General features: G+C 42.6%; 1 protein-coding gene across 2 annotated transcripts in view; it reads right to left on the bottom strand.

Moving 5' to 3' along the window:
- The window catches only part of fstl5 (follistatin-like 5), a 148,790-nt gene that overhangs the window by 118,475 nt on the left and 12,915 nt on the right, over positions 1-17,400 (bottom strand). For both annotated transcript variants that reach the window (XM_062393101.1, XM_062393102.1), the window contains exon 2: positions 6,828-6,969. In XM_062393101.1, coding sequence (XP_062249085.1) covers positions 6,828-6,969 — 142 coding nt within the window. The remainder of the gene's footprint in view (positions 1-6,827; positions 6,970-17,400) is intronic.

Raw genomic sequence — 17,400 nt, 5'->3', positions numbered from 1 at the left:
TACAACTGAGTTCACACATCGATATATGAAGAGATGGTCTGAGAGTTTCACTCTGAGCTCGTCTGCGGGAAAATCCAGTTTGACTGACGACAGATGCATCGATGATTTAGATATTTATGTACGATTGTATTGTGACAAGTGGTCTTTGCCTGATTCACATTAACAACATTAATACATCATTGATTGAATAGTTATCCGCTTTATGATTTTATTTTTGTCAACTACCGACAATTCAATTATTTCATGAAGTGTCTCCTTTTCAGATTTACTGCGTACGGTTTTCCAATTCCTAAATTCCCTCTTATCTCCATTACATTTTTCACAAGAGCACTTATGGATCCCCATGCAGGTCTTGTTTACATCATGGTTGTTGTCTTTCTTCCTTCCTGTTATCTCCGTTAAACTGTTAGTTTAACAGGATTTAATAAACACTACTGCACGGATTGGACACTTGGATAAAAACTATTATGAACAGACAAAATGTGACTGAACTGTTTTACACAGAAAACAGAAATAATCCACAATAATTGTGGCATATACAAAAGGGTAAATGCCCACAACCGCTTGAGCGGTAGCACTATACAATATTTAGAGCATGCACAGCGATTACGGCTGCAGAAAACGCTGCGATCAGGATGACTATTCTAAGTAGCTGCTCTCCACAAATAATGAATATGAAAGAAAGAGGCATAAATATTTGATTTCCCTACAGTGAAATCTGCCGCGCTCATCCCTCTCGCGCTTGTGCAGAGAACTCAGCCTCCCTCGTTACCAGCTGCAGCAGAATGGTGCTGGGGAGCATCCGCTGTGCAACAGGTCCACTGTCGATAATGAACAGCACTCCCCGACTGCCTACTGGAAATAGATTGCCCAGAAAATCTGCATACTGTATATTTTATGTTTTCTTATACGAGTTGATTAATGGAGTGCATTATACATTAAAAGCATTTTGCACCTTCTACTGTAAACTGCTGCCAACCAAGAGAACTGGTTACAAATGTATTTGGACTGCAGAAATAGTTCAGCTCACTCCAGCGATTGATTACACACACACTCACTGTTAAGTGTTACTTATGCAGTTCTCTACAATTACTAACTTGGCTGTAAAGGTCCAGTGAGACCGGACCTGGTGTAAGCACAGAGCAGCACACTGTCAGGCAGACTGGGCTCCGTCCCGGTGGCTCGAATCCCAGTTAGTTCGCACAGAAACAATGTTCTCACCATAGACTCTATAAAAGATGGACGAGGCCTTTCCACTTTCTCCCACTATCCACACATTAAAAATAAAAGACCAGGCTCTTGAATAAAGAAGAACAGTGCGGGGGGCTCCCTTCCTTCGCTGGAGGTGCCACGTGAGTGTGTGCCGAGTCGACACTTGTCAATCCGAAACAAAGTTGTCACACGGATCAAACCGACATCGCACGGAGCCGCGCAGCTGTCATGTCTATTAATAAGATGAAATAATTATACGAACTAGCAGACAGCTAAGTTTAATAATTCATCAGCTGAACAACTTTTTTACAAAACCTTGTTGAAACCAATGAGCACGAAATCCCAGCAAACACCTGTGGCTGTGTGACACGCTTTGTATCCCCAGGCATCGTCTAAAGGAGGTGACATTTAGAAGTGCACTACAGGCAGGAGGATATCAAATGGGGCCTATTTGCATATGGCAGACAGTGTTCACACTTCATTTGTCTGAGGAGCGTGGTTTCTCCCGGCGGCGGCTGGCAGCCCCGGTCTCTGCTGCCCCGAGACTCCGGGGACAGTGAAGCACCCAGCTGCACAACCCGCGGTTCATCTGCCCCTGTCATAGAGAGCTGGCTGACCGCCCACATCTCTCTCTCTCTTTCTCTCTCGCTCTCTTCATCACTCAACACCCCCCACTCTCCACCACCATCAGCTCCCCCCCCCCCACTCCTCCTCCCTGTCCACTCTTATGCACCTTCAGAATCCACATCCCACACTGCTGCATTTCCACCAGCTCCTAAGTACACTTCAACTTGTAATGTGTAACTGCTGAAAATCATGAAAAAGACAATTTTCCACTCCGTGATTTATTTCCAGAGTTGAACTTGTAGTGTTAAAAAAATAAAATAATCACTGAGCCGCGATTCAGCTTCTGGTAAATTATCCTGTTTAGGTCAAAAATGTTGCATTCGCTAAAAAACTACTGCAAATTTAGTTTAAATGATGATGGTGTGAACTTCAATGTGTATATTTACATGGATCTGTCCAGGTGAAACTACAAGGTTTGGGCGGCATTTCCTTCTTTCCTTTCTAAAAGGATGGTCCAATGCTAAAGGAGATAAGTTAGGAAGCTTTGAGGCTCCTTTCCTTTATCCTTAACAGATTTGGAACAGCTCTTAAAATGGCGGCCACTGAAATAGTTCCGGGTCATTTCACTCAGTTTGGGGGGGATCCTAAGCAAAACTGACCAATCAAAACCAACATGAAGTATAATCTGGTAGATCTAATTTAATGGTTAATGGGTGTGAACGTGTTGTTTCATAGCTGATGTCTACACGCTGTTAACATTGAGACGTCCTGACTTCAAAGTTAAAGATTCAGGGTTGTAGTCTCCAATTTAAGGAGAGCTAAGTAATGAACATAATAATTGAATTACAGTTTTATATCTATGACTTTTTCCTTGTGTACTGACTGTGGCCTGTGTGGTGGGCTGAATATTGCAAATAAGTCTACATATCAATAAAACACACTAGCGACCCATAGAACAGCAAAGATACAAAAATAAAATTGGACATTAGCATCTGCATTGACATGTTGCTCCAGCAGATTGGCGCCATGCAGGGTCTGCTTCTTCAGCCCCCGTGGAGACTTCACAGGAGCTGGTTACCGCCGCTGTGGGCTCGCTGCCATTTGAAAGTAGACAGCTCATCAAGATGAGTGACAAGGGTTGGGGCTAAAGCTGACCATCTGAGGAAGAGGAGGAGGAGGAGGAGGAGGGGGAGGAGGGTGGGAATAATCCCCGCAGAAGCCACATTTAAAACAAACATTGCAGCTTTCCGAGCAGCTCCGCTACATAAAACTGTGTCTTATGAATTGTGTGATTTGTTCTTGTTATTTCTGCCGTCCCTTCTCTCTTTATCTCAATCTCATTTACCCGCCCGCCCTCCCTCCCCCCTCAGTCTCTGTTTCTCCCCCACTCTCCCTCTCTCGGTTTATCCCCTGTTAATCTAGATTTGTCATGTGGCCAAGCCAGCCCTGGATGGATGGGGCTTTGCACACAGTCGTCCTTGCCTCCATTTTGTTTGTTGTGTCATAACAGCTTGATGTCAGAGCGACAAACTCTCAGAAATTGCTTTTTGTCCCTGGCGTCGAGCGGGGCCTGGCGACTTTTCCACCACACTTTCACAAAGCACACATCAAGCCTCTCGGTCACTTTGACAGCGGAGCTCAGCGGGAGAGAGCCCGAGTGAAAGAGGAGGTTTGAAAACGAGCTCTCTGTGTCGCACAAGCTTGAAAACACCAACCGTCCCATTATAACCATTTCTAATTAGGGCTGAATATTCTGATGGACGGGATTCTGTGTCCTATACTTCACCTGATGGGGAGGATTTCACAGCGACTTTCTGAAATAATACCATGGGAATTATGGGTAGGACCATGTGACCAGCTGTTTATGGCCGAGTGCCTCCTGTTGATTGAAGTCTTTGTGAGGGAAGCTTATAAGGTCGTATCCTATCCTGTTACCCTTGTCAAACACTCGCCTTCAGAGCTCGGGAAGAGGCATACAGCTTTAACGCCGTCTCTGGCACATTACTGCATAAAGCGGAGCACCATGCTGTGAGTGTCAGGAGGAGGAAATGAAGGCAATTATGTTGTTTAATGTATATTTTGTCATTTTTGCATCTATCTATGGAGAAAGTGAGGGAGGGACAGGAAACTGGATGAGTGAGAAGTGAATGTCTGTCGAGATCAGATCAGCAGCAACCTCAGTGTTTTCGATGAATTTTTGACACATGTTGTGTGTAACTTCCCTTTTGTAACTTCACAAGTGAATCATCTTTCTCTCATTTTGATTGCTGTGCTTGAAATTCAATTTTTCTTTAATTTGAGCGATTTGATTATTGTTATCTTCTCCGCTGAGGTAATGTTTTCACTCCAAATCCAGATCTAGTGGATTTCAAAGGACTGTTGGGTCTAGACAGAGTTGTGTCTTCTACGTAGTGCAGTTATAGTTTGTTGGTTTGTCAGCAGGGTAATGCAAAAACTAGCCGACTTACTTGATTTCTACAAAACTTGGTGGAAGGAAGGGACACGGGCCGAGAAAGAATCCATTAAGTGGCATCATTCATGAATTTCATCCATTGATCTTGATTAAAACATAGGGCAACTGATATCTATGAAGGTGTGCAATTTAATGCAACTTGGACCTTTGTGAAGGTGTGTGGAGCCGAACCAGGGACGTGCTGCTCAGTTTTCACTTAAAAATATGTTAAATTATTGAATTAATATTTGTCAAACTCCTCTGATCCTTTCAAAAAAGGTCAGAAAACTTAAAATCCACTTCACTGTCTCTTCTGTTCTAAATCTTGACATTGTGTTTCTGAAACATCTCATTTCAGAAACATTTGTTCTTAACGCTTGCTGACCCAGCTGTATGGACAAGTGGACGACCCGCTCCTCTCTAGCATCAATCCACCGGTGCAGAACAACAAGAAAAAAGGGCCGATGACATATTTTTGGAAAAAAAGATCTCCCAATCTGGCCATCTTTCACCAGAGGGCTGTAAATCTCCCCTGGCTGGTTTGACAGGCGGATGGATGGGCCGAGTTTACCTCTGTCCCCCCCGCAAGACGAATTGTAATGGTATGCAGATGCCGTAATGACATTCCTCTGCGATGTAATCACAGAGCCCGGCACATTAATTTCATCGGACCGGAAAAGGCACATACATCATTTTTGTCGCCTCTCGTCAAATTCTGCACGGCACGAGGACTGTACATTACTTTAATTATTAAAGTCACACTGGTTCCAGACCAGCGCAATAAAGAGCGAGGGTGTCAAAACGAGTGTGTTTGAACAAGAGAAACTGTATCATAGAAAAGATTAAATCCTGTCTATCAGAAGAAGTTAACTGTTTAACCTTATAAACGTGCCTATGTGGAGGTTTTTTCTTTTTACGACTCAAAGACAGATCATGAGTCAAATAAGCCGTTAAAGTCTCGGCCAAGGTTTTTCCACCTTGGAACGCAGGGCTTCAATGACAAGTGTCAGTGTCGTAAAGGGTTTTTACGAAGTTGCATCACAAAGGTCAGTCTTAACCTCTGGCTTACAGTGATACTGGCTCTTAGTCGCCTTATCCCCCCCCCCCCCCTCTTCTCTCACCCTGAGCTTTGGCTAACGGCCCAGCAGGCACGGCAAAGTATGAGTCTGAATCCTCTGGGTTCTAAAGGTTAATTTAAGCAAATCAAGACACAATTTTATGAGTCACATCTTTACGAAACTACAAAATAAGAACTATATAACGCACAAGATGAAAAGTGAAAAATCCAGGAGCATATGTTCCTCTCGGGGTAAAAGGAAGCTACCTGGTTCAGCTCCACCCTGCACATAGATAAGCTTACATCACAGCCATCTCTAACACTGTGCTTAAATAATGAAATCCAGCACCGTCTAAGCAGAGGTAGACATTGGATTATTTGCCTCTCTCTTCCCTTTGGTGTAGAGCGTCCCGGCCTGGAAGAAGTGCAATCTCTGCAGTTTACAAAAATCATATTATAGGAATTTTGGGTATTGGAGTTTAAATCGCTTTCCTTCCCTGACACACACAATTTCCTGGATATAGTGTTGTCTGGAAAAGAAGCAGAGCTCTCGCCCAGTTGCTATCTGTCCGTCCTCGTGTTGTGTTGAGCATGTCCCTCAGCAAACGGTTGGAAAAGGTCAGCGTGTGTTTGACCGTTGTGTGGATTGAACAGCTTTGCATCGCTCCCAGCTTCTCACACAACTCTGAGAGCGTCTAATGACTTTCCTACCATCTGTTTCCACTGTGTCCCTCTCCTCTTTCTAATCACCAGCCCTTTACAACCACTATCAGGGCATTTTACTTCCACGCAGACGTAACTTAGACCCAAAATTGTGTTTGTGTGAATATGACGGACAGATTTGAAGCAAACAGGAAAACCATTTCTATATATTTCATTCCTAATTTGTAATCTTTGATTGGATAGCGAGGATATGCGTTTGCAAGGGAACAAACTTGCAAAAGAGGCACATGGGAAATATGTAGTGGACGGCCATAAGCCGACTGATGCCTCTTGACAAAAGACTGCTTTACTCGAGTCCCCGTCTGCCATAACAGTCCGGTCTTTCTTTCACAGTCTGGCTTTAATTGATCCAACTCGGTTACTCTGGAGTTTTGGAGCCAAATCAGACAAAACAAAAACAAGAGGACGCTTCTGGTTTAGAGGGCAAAACATTTCTTTGAGTCGCTGTTGAGGGAGATGAATAAAAAGATTCTGCTCGCAGGCTCTGCCCTCGAGCAGTAAGATTCCAGTGACATCATTTACTTTAAACGTTCAGCTTTTTGTGCCATGTAAAAATTCAGAGCTCATTTTCATCTTCGCTCAGCTGTGGCTCGCAAATAATCTGATGCTGTCTTTGAAAAGACAGTCCCCTGGCACAGAGGGAGGGATAATGATTCATCAAGTGTTTTTTCAGTGGGCAGAAAAAACAACAACCACGGGAGAGTCATCTGAAGTGGGAAGAAAGTGCCACTGTAATTAGTTTTATACTTGGCAGAATAAAAGCACGTAAGTTCTCTTGTTACAGACGTCAAATGAAAAAAGAAGGCGGGTCAATACCTTGTGGCGGAACCTGACGACCGGTCGATAAGGCGGCGATCCGAATCCCTCCTTGTTGGGTCTCCCGTCGGCGCCGAGCCCAGCGAGACCCAACAGTAAGATTGCCGCCGACCACCATCTGGCCGTCTTCATTGGTCTCCTCCTTTTAGAAAAACAACAACAAACAAAGAACAGTGAACACTCTTCACCGAGACTCTGGAGGTTCAAGAACAATACATCACGTCCACAGTAATTAGTGTCGACAATGGGAACCACAAACTGTCACTGGTTTAGACTAGAGCCATCAATATGTGCCAAACACCAGTCCAGATTAGATCTGCTTCTGAATCTATTACAGGGGGGGGGGAGAAGACATGAGCAAATCAAAATAAAGAAGACAAAGAGCCAATATATTAAGGCAATTAGGGCCGAGTGGCTAAGTCGAGCAGCCGTGATGTAGCACAGGAGATAACGTCGGAAACAGTCTCTCACAGAGATGTGGCCCCCGACACGTTTGTTTAAGGGAGTGAGAAGATTCACTTCCCACCTCCAACACAACTGCATTTTCAATTATTCATTACGCCGTGTAAAAACGAGTTTGACCTCTGCGTGACATGAACCAAAAACATGCACACAAGCATTTTGTCAAAATTCTGCTTCGTGTTTGTCCACTTTTTATTTTTAACCCACAGCTGCATCTGCTTTGATGCCCGCGGTTCTTTTGTGCAACCACATAACAAAAACTCCCCTTTGGCCAGAGAGAGCCGCTTCATAAATACATTTGACTCGACTTGACTTGTTGATTTCACCGGCGAACGCTGAGCTGTACTTCCCGAGCCGCTTCAGGCCACCGGGGCCTTGTCATCGTCCTCCGGCGGAGGGAGATGACTGACGGCAGGACGGTGACCCTGCCTCCTGGTTCTTCTGGAGTGACACTGAGTCAGACAACACTGGCCCTGCCGTGGCAGCTCTGTGGGCCCACTTGCTATTCACCAGAGGTCAGGAGGTCGTGCCGGCGTGTGGGCATGTCACTGTGATGTGCCGGACAAAGAGGGAGCAATGAAACCTTTATTTCCGTGACTTTATGGGAGGTTTTTTATTATTGCCTTGCTGAGCCGCCCAACACCTACTGCTCACTGTGAAACTCTAGCTTTTAACATCTTCAAAAACTATGTTTTCTTTCTTTCAGATAAGAAGAACTTGGTCTGTGCACAGTAAGTGATACAAATATAAATTGTGTGTATTTAATTGTCTGCATAATTTTGGGACAACTTTGACAGTTTACTGGCTCCTGCACAAACCACCCGGCCAATAATGTCCAAACATTAAAGTAAAAAAATCCAACGATTAGAGATGACACATCTACAAAGACACTCATGTACAAGTCAAATGCAAACATATTACAATAATGCTGCTGCATTGAGCCTATTTTCCTTCAGAACAAAGCTTTGAGCCTGGAAAGGGGGGGGGGAGTTGTTTCATAATCCAGTTCAAGTGGGCAGTGTGTGGTTTTGTTCCGTCGTGTGAGTCTAGAAATTCAAAAGATTTCCCAAAGCCTGTCAAAAGTAATTGTTTAAAAGTTAATAATGATCAACAGCTTCACACGAGCCCCTGCAGTCACAACACCATCATTTTGTGCAACCTGACAAAAATCCCACCTCTTAAACGCCTCTTAAATGTCTTCATCATATCATCGAATACTTTTCTTGACTCTCTCCAGTCGCAGGTAGGAACCCTGCCGGCAGTCTGCTGCTGCTGCTGCTGCTGCTGCTGCTCCACTTCTCTTCTAACACAGTCCTTTCAGCCACTCGGGCTGGATTAACATATCTGCTCACAATCAATCAACTTCTGTGCAGCATCCCCGTGTTAAATGGGTTATTAATGGACTAACTTCTGCAGGATGCTGTGTCAGAGACGTATGCACAGGTTTGAAGGAGTTTAACTTTGTCATACACACACACACACACACACACACACACACACACACACACACACACACACACAGTTCCTCGCAGACATTCAACTCATTATCATTCATACAAGAGCAATAACTTTCCAGCTCTGCTCTGACTGACGACTCAATCATGAGGTATCTTACTGGGAGTTTCTTCATTTCAAACTGGGCTGCTCCTATTTTCCCTACAAGCTGCCTTTGCTGGGGTCTGAACAGAGCCATTTAAATAGTTTCCCCTTCGAACCACGGTGTGTTTCTCTGAGTGTGTGTGTCTGTGGTTGTGTTTATTGTTCTGTCATTCAGTCCCTTGGCTTTCATCGTGTTCACTGCTGTTAATGAAGCTTTGGCACAATGACAAACTACAGAGATGTTGAGAGATGCAGGGAGGTTCAAACAAAAGCAAAGTCTACTTTTATGAATAATAAAACCAACAGCGAACGCTCAGTTTGTGCTGCTGCTGAACGTTACACTGAGGGATCATCTTTCTTTTATTTCATGCATCACATTTATATCAATGAGTGTAGAATAGAAACAACTATCAGCAGTGAAAAACTTGAGATTAATCAGAAACTAAACTTCCATGAAGCAGGGAGGGTGGACGTGGGTTCAGTAAAACCACTTTTATGTTAGAGAAGCAATGATTCGATCAATAGAAGATTTTGCTGTAATTTTTAAAGCCATTCGTATAGAACCACTTCCTCCAGCTTTTTAATTAGGAGGTTTTGCTTCCTCTGATCAGAGTCTGATTGTGTTCATGACTTGGAGCTTGGGTTGCATGAAAAAAATAATTTCAAGACAAACCATTGCAACATGTGACAGGAAGTTTCCCATTTATGTTGCTCAAATGATTGATTCAATACTCGTTAGACTATTTGATAATTAAAATCATCATTAGTTGCAGCACTTAAACCAATAATCCAAAAAAATCTGAAAATTAAAAACCATAAACTGATAAATATGAATAATTCTCTTGCTCTTATGTTGATTTTCCTTATTTTGCTTCTTTCCATCTAAAATTGCCTCCAAACTGAATTTGTTATGCAAGTTATTATCCGGGATCAGAGTTTGTAATCTGACTTAAGGCTAGAAGCAAGATTTCCTTTTCCATTTAAAACCTATTCCCCGATTGTTACTGATGCAAGAGAAGCTTTGAGATGAGAAGAGCGTGTCTCATCTGTAAAGGACCTGATGTGTTGATTAACAGTAAAATGAATTTTTGTGCACACGCCGAACTTCCACTTTTGTCCTTACAAACGTCCTTCAGTGACAATCAGACTGTTTTCATGAGTAAATACTGTAAATCTTGAGTCTTATTTATTCGCGTTGAAAGCACAGGAGGCGGAAACAGTCCAGAGGTTTTCCCTTGGACCCCCCCCGGGGAGAGCCATCATAACTCCAGCCTGTGGTTTTTAGTTCCCCGGAGCACGTCTGAGATTTGGCATTGACTTTCAAATGAAGACTCACAATTTCCCACTATGTACACAATGCATCATGTCTTGACAAGACACCGCCGCCGCCATCGCCTTCCCCTTCCTCCCTCCATCTCATTCAGTGCACGGGACAAGCATAACAACATGTCCATACAATACAGCACAGGCTAGAGATAATGTGCACGTGCACCAGCTGACTGCACCACACATGGGCTTTGGAAACGTTTATATAAATACACACATTTGTAATTCATTTGGCTGCCATGTACGTTTGGCGAGTCATAACTCTGGGAAAGGGGAATACATAATTAAAGCATGTTATTCATTTTCCTGATATTGTGCACGAATTTCCCCTCGAAAAACGTCCTCCGGGAATACTCCTCTCCCGTGTGACTCTAACGCTGTGAGTCAGCTCGGACTAATTCTGATTCATAGCTGATAACTCTTCAATTTACAGTTTTCTAATTACAGTCAGCTTGTCTCCAATGTAATTAAACAAACTCTTGAGGAATGAGGAACGCTGAGTGGCTGTTGGTCCTCCGGGAAGTTCTGAGCCGAGGTTGTGTTACATTTTCCCGCTGTCCGTCAACTTGATGGACAGCGAGTGTAAAAAAAAAAAATCCACCATAATCTATCCTTAGCTGTCGTTTTATTTTAAATTAGATCATAATGAGACATGGCCCGTTTAATAGTATTTAATTCTCAATTATTTATCATGCAGCTATAGATTATGTACATGAAAGAGAATAGAGGAAAAGGAAAAGATGGAGAACAGAGCGATGCACCACACAGTCAGTTTCCTTTCTCCTCTGTGACGGTGGAGAGCAATAAAACAATGTGGTCATTGTGCCTCAAAGGGAAAATATGAAAGATGAAATCCGACAGCATTAGACGATTAAACTGAAATACGAGTTTACAATTTGAAGGTATTAAACAAAATTCAATTGACCTGCAGGAACCCAGCCCGGATTCCTCCTGCACATGAACTGAAACTGCGTCCTCGTTTTTTAACCTGATCTAACGTAAAAAGACATTTCTGCAAAAGGCCCGGTGTCATTAGATTTACTTTCTCTTCTTTTGATGGCCTTTTTAGTTTAGTTTTTTCATCTGAAGGTTGCCTCACTGTAAACTGGAAATTACCAGCACAGCTTTCAGCTTTCAAGTTGTCAATTGGTGGAACATTTCACTCAGGGAAACAATCAGAATTCAGCAAGACTCTGTGAACGTGGGATTTTCTATATCCTGCAAGCAATCATTTCAACTGGGAGCAAATCCCACAGCAGGGGTGCACCCCCCCCCCCCCCCCCCCGCAACTGTACCAGTCACAGGGGGGTGCAGCTGTTACGTGTGAATTACTTGAAATTACAGTAGATGGCCTTCAGTGCTCTAATCTGACAAAATGACAGTTGACCTTCACATTTTTTCATCATTGTTGATAAAAAAAAGTCAGTTAAAGCCAAATATAGAATATTCAGTCCATCTAACTACTGCTTCTGTTGTTCAGTTTCAACAAGCAGAGCAGCACCAGGCCGAGGTTTAGGACATTTGATCCTTTGCTGCATTGAACCTTCCAGCAGCGTTCAAAAATATTTTAAGCAACTGCCACAGCCAATATTTTACAATGCTCTGAAATAAAAAAATGTAGTGATGTCGATTACACTTCACTAGAGTCAATGTTGACAATGCTCATCGACAAAAGGCGCAACAACTCTTTTGCGTGTGAAGGTAGAAACATGAGAGATAAGTCAAAGCATCACATTCAGGGGAAGATATTCAGATTTCAACTCTAAAGTTCATGTATGGTATCTCAGCCAGCTGATTGTTAAGGTTGGATTAATAATTAAATCTGCAAAGACGTGAGTTTCAGTATTTGTGGGCTGAAGGCAAACTGCTGCAGAGTAAAGAAATATATACATGTCCACCATTTCTTCTTATCTATACCAATGCACTTTAAAGGTGGCAACACACAGGCTTCGGTGTTCTACACTTTGCAGCTCTTAAGTTCCCAATGAGTTGCTCAGCTGGAACCACTTAAAGTGGCTGCACAGTACAGCTCCCAAGTGTATGAGGGGTAAACATCTATGAAGGAGAGCAGGGCGAAGCTGGAGGAAAAAAAGAAAAACATGCAGGCTCAGTCAAGCGATTTCTGCCAAACAACCAGTGGAACGCTCTCAAAGTGAGGCTCAAGACTTCCTCAAGGTCACAGCGCCGCTCTGCAAAGCATGACACTCCATCACGCTGACAATTAAACTACTAGACCTGCACACTTCAGAAGCTTTTCATTGAAAAACGTTGGCTACGTCGCTAATATATTCATTTTGTTTGTCTCCTGTCACATCTTTCAAGTGTATTTGTTTGTGGAACACACACAAGGTCGCACTCCTGCTACATTAGTTTGTCTTGTTTTGTTCTTCTGCAAACACGAACATGAATTGATGACAGATACAAGAGAGAGAAATCACACAGAGAGGCTGATTTATAAAAAAACATATTCTGCACCGTCGACGATTTTCAATCTACCAACATTATTCTTTAGGTGCAGACTGTGTTTGACACCTGTCAGGTGTTGGAAACACGTTTAAAGCTTCATATATAATTTTCCTATGGCAGCTACTTTTCCATACTCAGGCAGCTATTTTTTATATTTTCATCTTGAGTGTGAAATGCAGAGCTCTGAGTCCAGAGAGGGAAAATAACCACTTATTTCATTTGCTTGCTGTTATTTATCTACTTTGCTGAGTTTGCTTGAGGTTTTTCTGCCGTCGCTGAGCTTCAAAGTCAGCCGGTCATTGAGATTTACATCAGGCAGCAGCACAGCTCAGTGGGAAATGCTACAAAACCAAGCAGCTTACTGAAGCCTGCGTGTCTTACTCAACAATTCTACCACAGTTACTGACTAACAGGATGATGACTCAATGTGTTTCATGGCATATTATGGTTTTTAACAAGGATTCTGCAGGATTCAGCCGTTTCCATATGAGCCTTTTAAACATTGAAACCAAATTCACTCACATACGGATGAATGTTAAAAGCTGATGAAGCCAGAATTGCATCTGTATCACACTTGTGCCAATTCCTACAAACACCTACAGACATGACCTGGATGAGCAGAAGGAGAACTGAACTCTCTGGATGAACTATAAAAAGATAAACATCTATTTCAAGTCCTCATATTCAACATTAGGTCAAAGGTCTGCAACAATAATTGACGGAATAGCTTTAAAGACAGATTTTTGTTAGTTATAAAACATTTCATAACTCACAACACTGCCTGGAGTGACTGCTAGAAAACCTCCAGCAGCCGTTCTCCTGGATTCACTGGAACACGATTTAAAAGGTGCTTTGCAGGTTTGAGTTTGAAGCATCTTCGAGGAACCTGTCATTTTGCTGTCTCAGCAGTTTGAGTTTCTTCATGTGACTCTGATTGACTCCATGAAGCTGAGATCTGACCCTGTGAAGTTCAGACATCTGGTTGTGACTCCTGTTGCCTCATGACTCTGACCTCTGACCTCACGACTGGGTTTGTTGGTACGCTGTTGATTAAATATAAGCACCACAAACACATATGGTGGTTGAGAATTGAAACATCTAAGGTGTCTAAAAGATTTGTATAAACGTATAAGTATCATATTTAATCGTATACTGTAGTAGTCGTTGAGAGGTGCGGGGGTATAGAATCTGATGATGTACTAAATGGTGCATGTTGAGTACAGTGTATTAAACCAAAACTCGACAGTCACATACAGGGAGAGTGTTTGAATTGATAAACTGGACTTTTTTAAACAATGGATCATGTCCTTGGATAACAGCGCTAAGGCAGAATCACAGAGAACCGCCTCATTTATATTCCTCTCGGTATATTATCTCGGTTTAGTTTTTTATTTCCAGTCACGCATCCAGCAGGAGCCTCTAGGTAAAACTGTCTGGAAAGTGGGAAGCAGGTTTTTAAACAATGCTCCAGACATCGTGTTCTAAAGAAATGATTTAAAACATTCAGTGGCGTGTAAACATAAACAAGACAGGGATATTTAAATGGTCCAGTTAGCGGAATTTGTGGCTTGAGATCTGTTTTTTAAAAGTTCTGAAAAATCCCCATTGGAAGGTCAATGCATTCAGAATAACTTTCATTCCCATGTCCATCTTCAGTCAGACTGGAGCTCACCTGTGCAGCTGAGACATCAGAACCAGAGCCTGATCCGGTGGTTGCTCCCAGTTTGCTCTCTAAAACCAATGATTTCCCAGAGACGCTACTTTGAAATCATTCAAACTTCCTGCGAGGTCATTGGAGGGGAACTTGAAGTCAGCAGATAAAGTACTCTGCTTACCTCTGTCCCCCCCCCCACACACAAACACACTTCTTTCGCCATATGCTTCAGCTGACACATCCCTTTCCCCCCCGCAGGCAGATCCCCTCCAGCACGCTCAGCGGTATCCCTGTGTACGGATCAATTTGGTTGGAGTACCACAGTTTGTCCCTGAGATATCTGGAGAACACTGGAGCATCTGCTGCGTGTCTGCTGCCCGAGCCTCCCTGCTGCAGCGCGTCTTATTTGGCAGAGTTATCATGGCACTTGTCATACTCGCACATCCCCGGCAGCACTGTACACTGATAAAGGACTCCTTCAAGTTCAAAGCACGTCCAAAAACCACGGGCGACACACTTCCCCCAAAGGGTAGTGCTTCCGCTCGGTCCTTGTTCTTTCCTTACAAATGCTGGAAATGCCGTGCAAATCTCTGAGATGGAGCAGGTCCTTTACAACAAAGACGCGGTGGGATGAGTCTGAATGTCAGACATGCTCAAATGAGTGTCTCAGATAGATTTTCATGTCATGTCCCTGAATTGTTTCTGAATGAATCGTTTTTTTGAATAAGAAACTCCTTCTAAATTTGGGGTTTGATATTATTTTGGTGCATAAAGGCTTCAGCAGCTGCCTCTCTCGTCCACATGTCTGTAATGTGCACAGAAATGAATCCCCTCAGGTTTGGACAGGACGTGCTCAGTGTGTTTTGCATGGGTTTGCGGGGGGGTCGGGACAAAAACCCTGCAATTCACCACAGGTTTTTTTCTGGTGCTTTTTCCGGAGGAGCAAAAAAAAAACCTCTAACAACTCAAACGGACCGAGCTATATTTCTTTCTGCAAGAGTTGCAGTCAGCGAGTCAGTTAATAAACGGCAAAGTGGGTTCATCAAAAGGGGGGGCAGCACTAGCCTGGAGGTGAGAGGAGCTGGCTGCTGAATGTTGGAACCGGCTCAGAGAGAAAAGGTGTTTCAAGGGGCAACAATCCCTCCATCCCCACAGCCCCCCCACATCCCCACCCCTTCAGGAAATACTGGTGAGAGTCCCCCCGGGGCGAAGTTATGAAACCGCACAATGCCTGCTGTGAAACTACAAACTGGTCAACAGCATTAGAAAGGGAAGTAGAAAAATCCATAATCTGATATTTCAGCTACAAGCGATAGTGAGAATGTTTTGAACTTTTATTTAGTGCTCCGCAAATTTCACATCTCCAAACACAGAGCCCATAACATTCCCCTGTAAACCGAGCAGGTGCATTATATATTGAGGCAGTAAACCAAAAAATTAAAGTTGAACTGTATATTGACTGTAAAGCTTTTACTGGATCAGATTTTTTATTTCACCTTTTAAGGATGAATACATAAAACATGTCCCCGCTCACTCAGGGCGCTGATGCCAGATCTGCTGGATCCTCTGCCAGACTGTGCAAATCAGAGCTGCTGATTACAACACAGATAACAGGCCTGTGCTGGTAATTCATTAATGCTGCAATTTAAGATAAATGTGAGATTGTAAATTTCCCGAGTAACTGCCAGCCAGTCGGGGGTGCTGCCAAAACGGTATGAATAACTCATATTCTAAAATTCAGATATTTCCATTTATTTAATGCTGAGGAGTCAGTATGGAACATTATGTTATTAAATTAATACACAATATAATATAAAAAAATATTAATATACTCTGTATGTAGACAGACATATTTTAAATGGTCTTTTTTTATTATTCTCTGTTTGAATTGGACTTTATTGTTAAACTTCAGACTTTGTATGACTACAGTTTAGTCATATTAGTGTCATTATTGCTGATATAATGATATATTTAAGAAAGGTTCATGTTAGCGTTCAATCATATTATTGTCATGACTTTAATTGATATATTGGTTTAGCCCAGAAATTTGATTATTATCATGTACACATAGAATAGTCATTGTTGTTATTGATATATATAAAAGAAATCGATATTGTGTTACTGCATTATTGTCATCACTGTTAATTTAGTGTATATATGAATATACTTCAATTAAAAACTAATTTAAACTTTCATTTAATTCACATATTTCCCTGAACAACTGGTTCGTGGCTCAAACTAAACAGTGTGAAAAACCACTTAGCGGCTTTTGCCAGAGCTTTCATCCATTGAACATGGTTTTCATCAGCAGATCAGTGGAAGATGTTGTGGTGATGGTGGTGTATTGTTGCTGTTACGTTCAGTTTCCCTTTAACTTTGCTGTGGTTTTGGTTTGCTCCTGTGAGCGTTACCAATGAGGAAGACCAGACGCGGATGAAAGCTCCAGAAAAACGTTGACATTGAGTCAGAAGAGTTTCGTCAAATCGTTTCCAAGGTCATGAACGAACTTTGATATAAATCTGTCTATAGGTCACCTCTTGCAGTGAGATACTGTTGTGTTGCTTTCTCGTTTTGTGTTTTATAACCGGGGTTTTATTGCCGTGCAGTAAAGCATAAATACGGCAACTGTCTTCTGTGTTTTTTTTCCTGGCAACAACTTGGCAGCTACATAATCACAGTTGTAGAATTGTAATACTGCACTGCCCGGGATCACTTGTATATTAAATGTCCCGTCCAACATTGTTGCATCGTTGTCTGAAGTTGTGTTGACGAGACTGGAACGTGTGTAGGTTGTGGTGTTTCATCTGTTCTGACGTTGTGACTGTTGCTGCTTGTCACAACTGCCCAGTCCCTGTGTTTATCCCAGTCTGCTGCAGCAGCTGGAAAGATAAAAAAGATCCATCACGGCCTGTGTGCCAGTGGATTTTTTTTTTTTCAGGAAAAAAACTATAAACCGGGTGATAGAACCTTAAATGTGAAAGCTGTTATTATTGAGATATTCTCGGAGTCACTATTCTCTAACGTCCTTTCGAAATAAGTAAAACATTTTACTGCAGCATTTCCATG

This window comes from Platichthys flesus, chromosome 8 (genome assembly GCF_949316205.1).
Source record: "Platichthys flesus chromosome 8, fPlaFle2.1, whole genome shotgun sequence".
Lineage (NCBI taxonomy): Eukaryota > Metazoa > Chordata > Actinopteri > Pleuronectiformes > Pleuronectidae > Platichthys > Platichthys flesus.
This window is presented reverse-complemented; position numbering and strand designations above follow the sequence as displayed.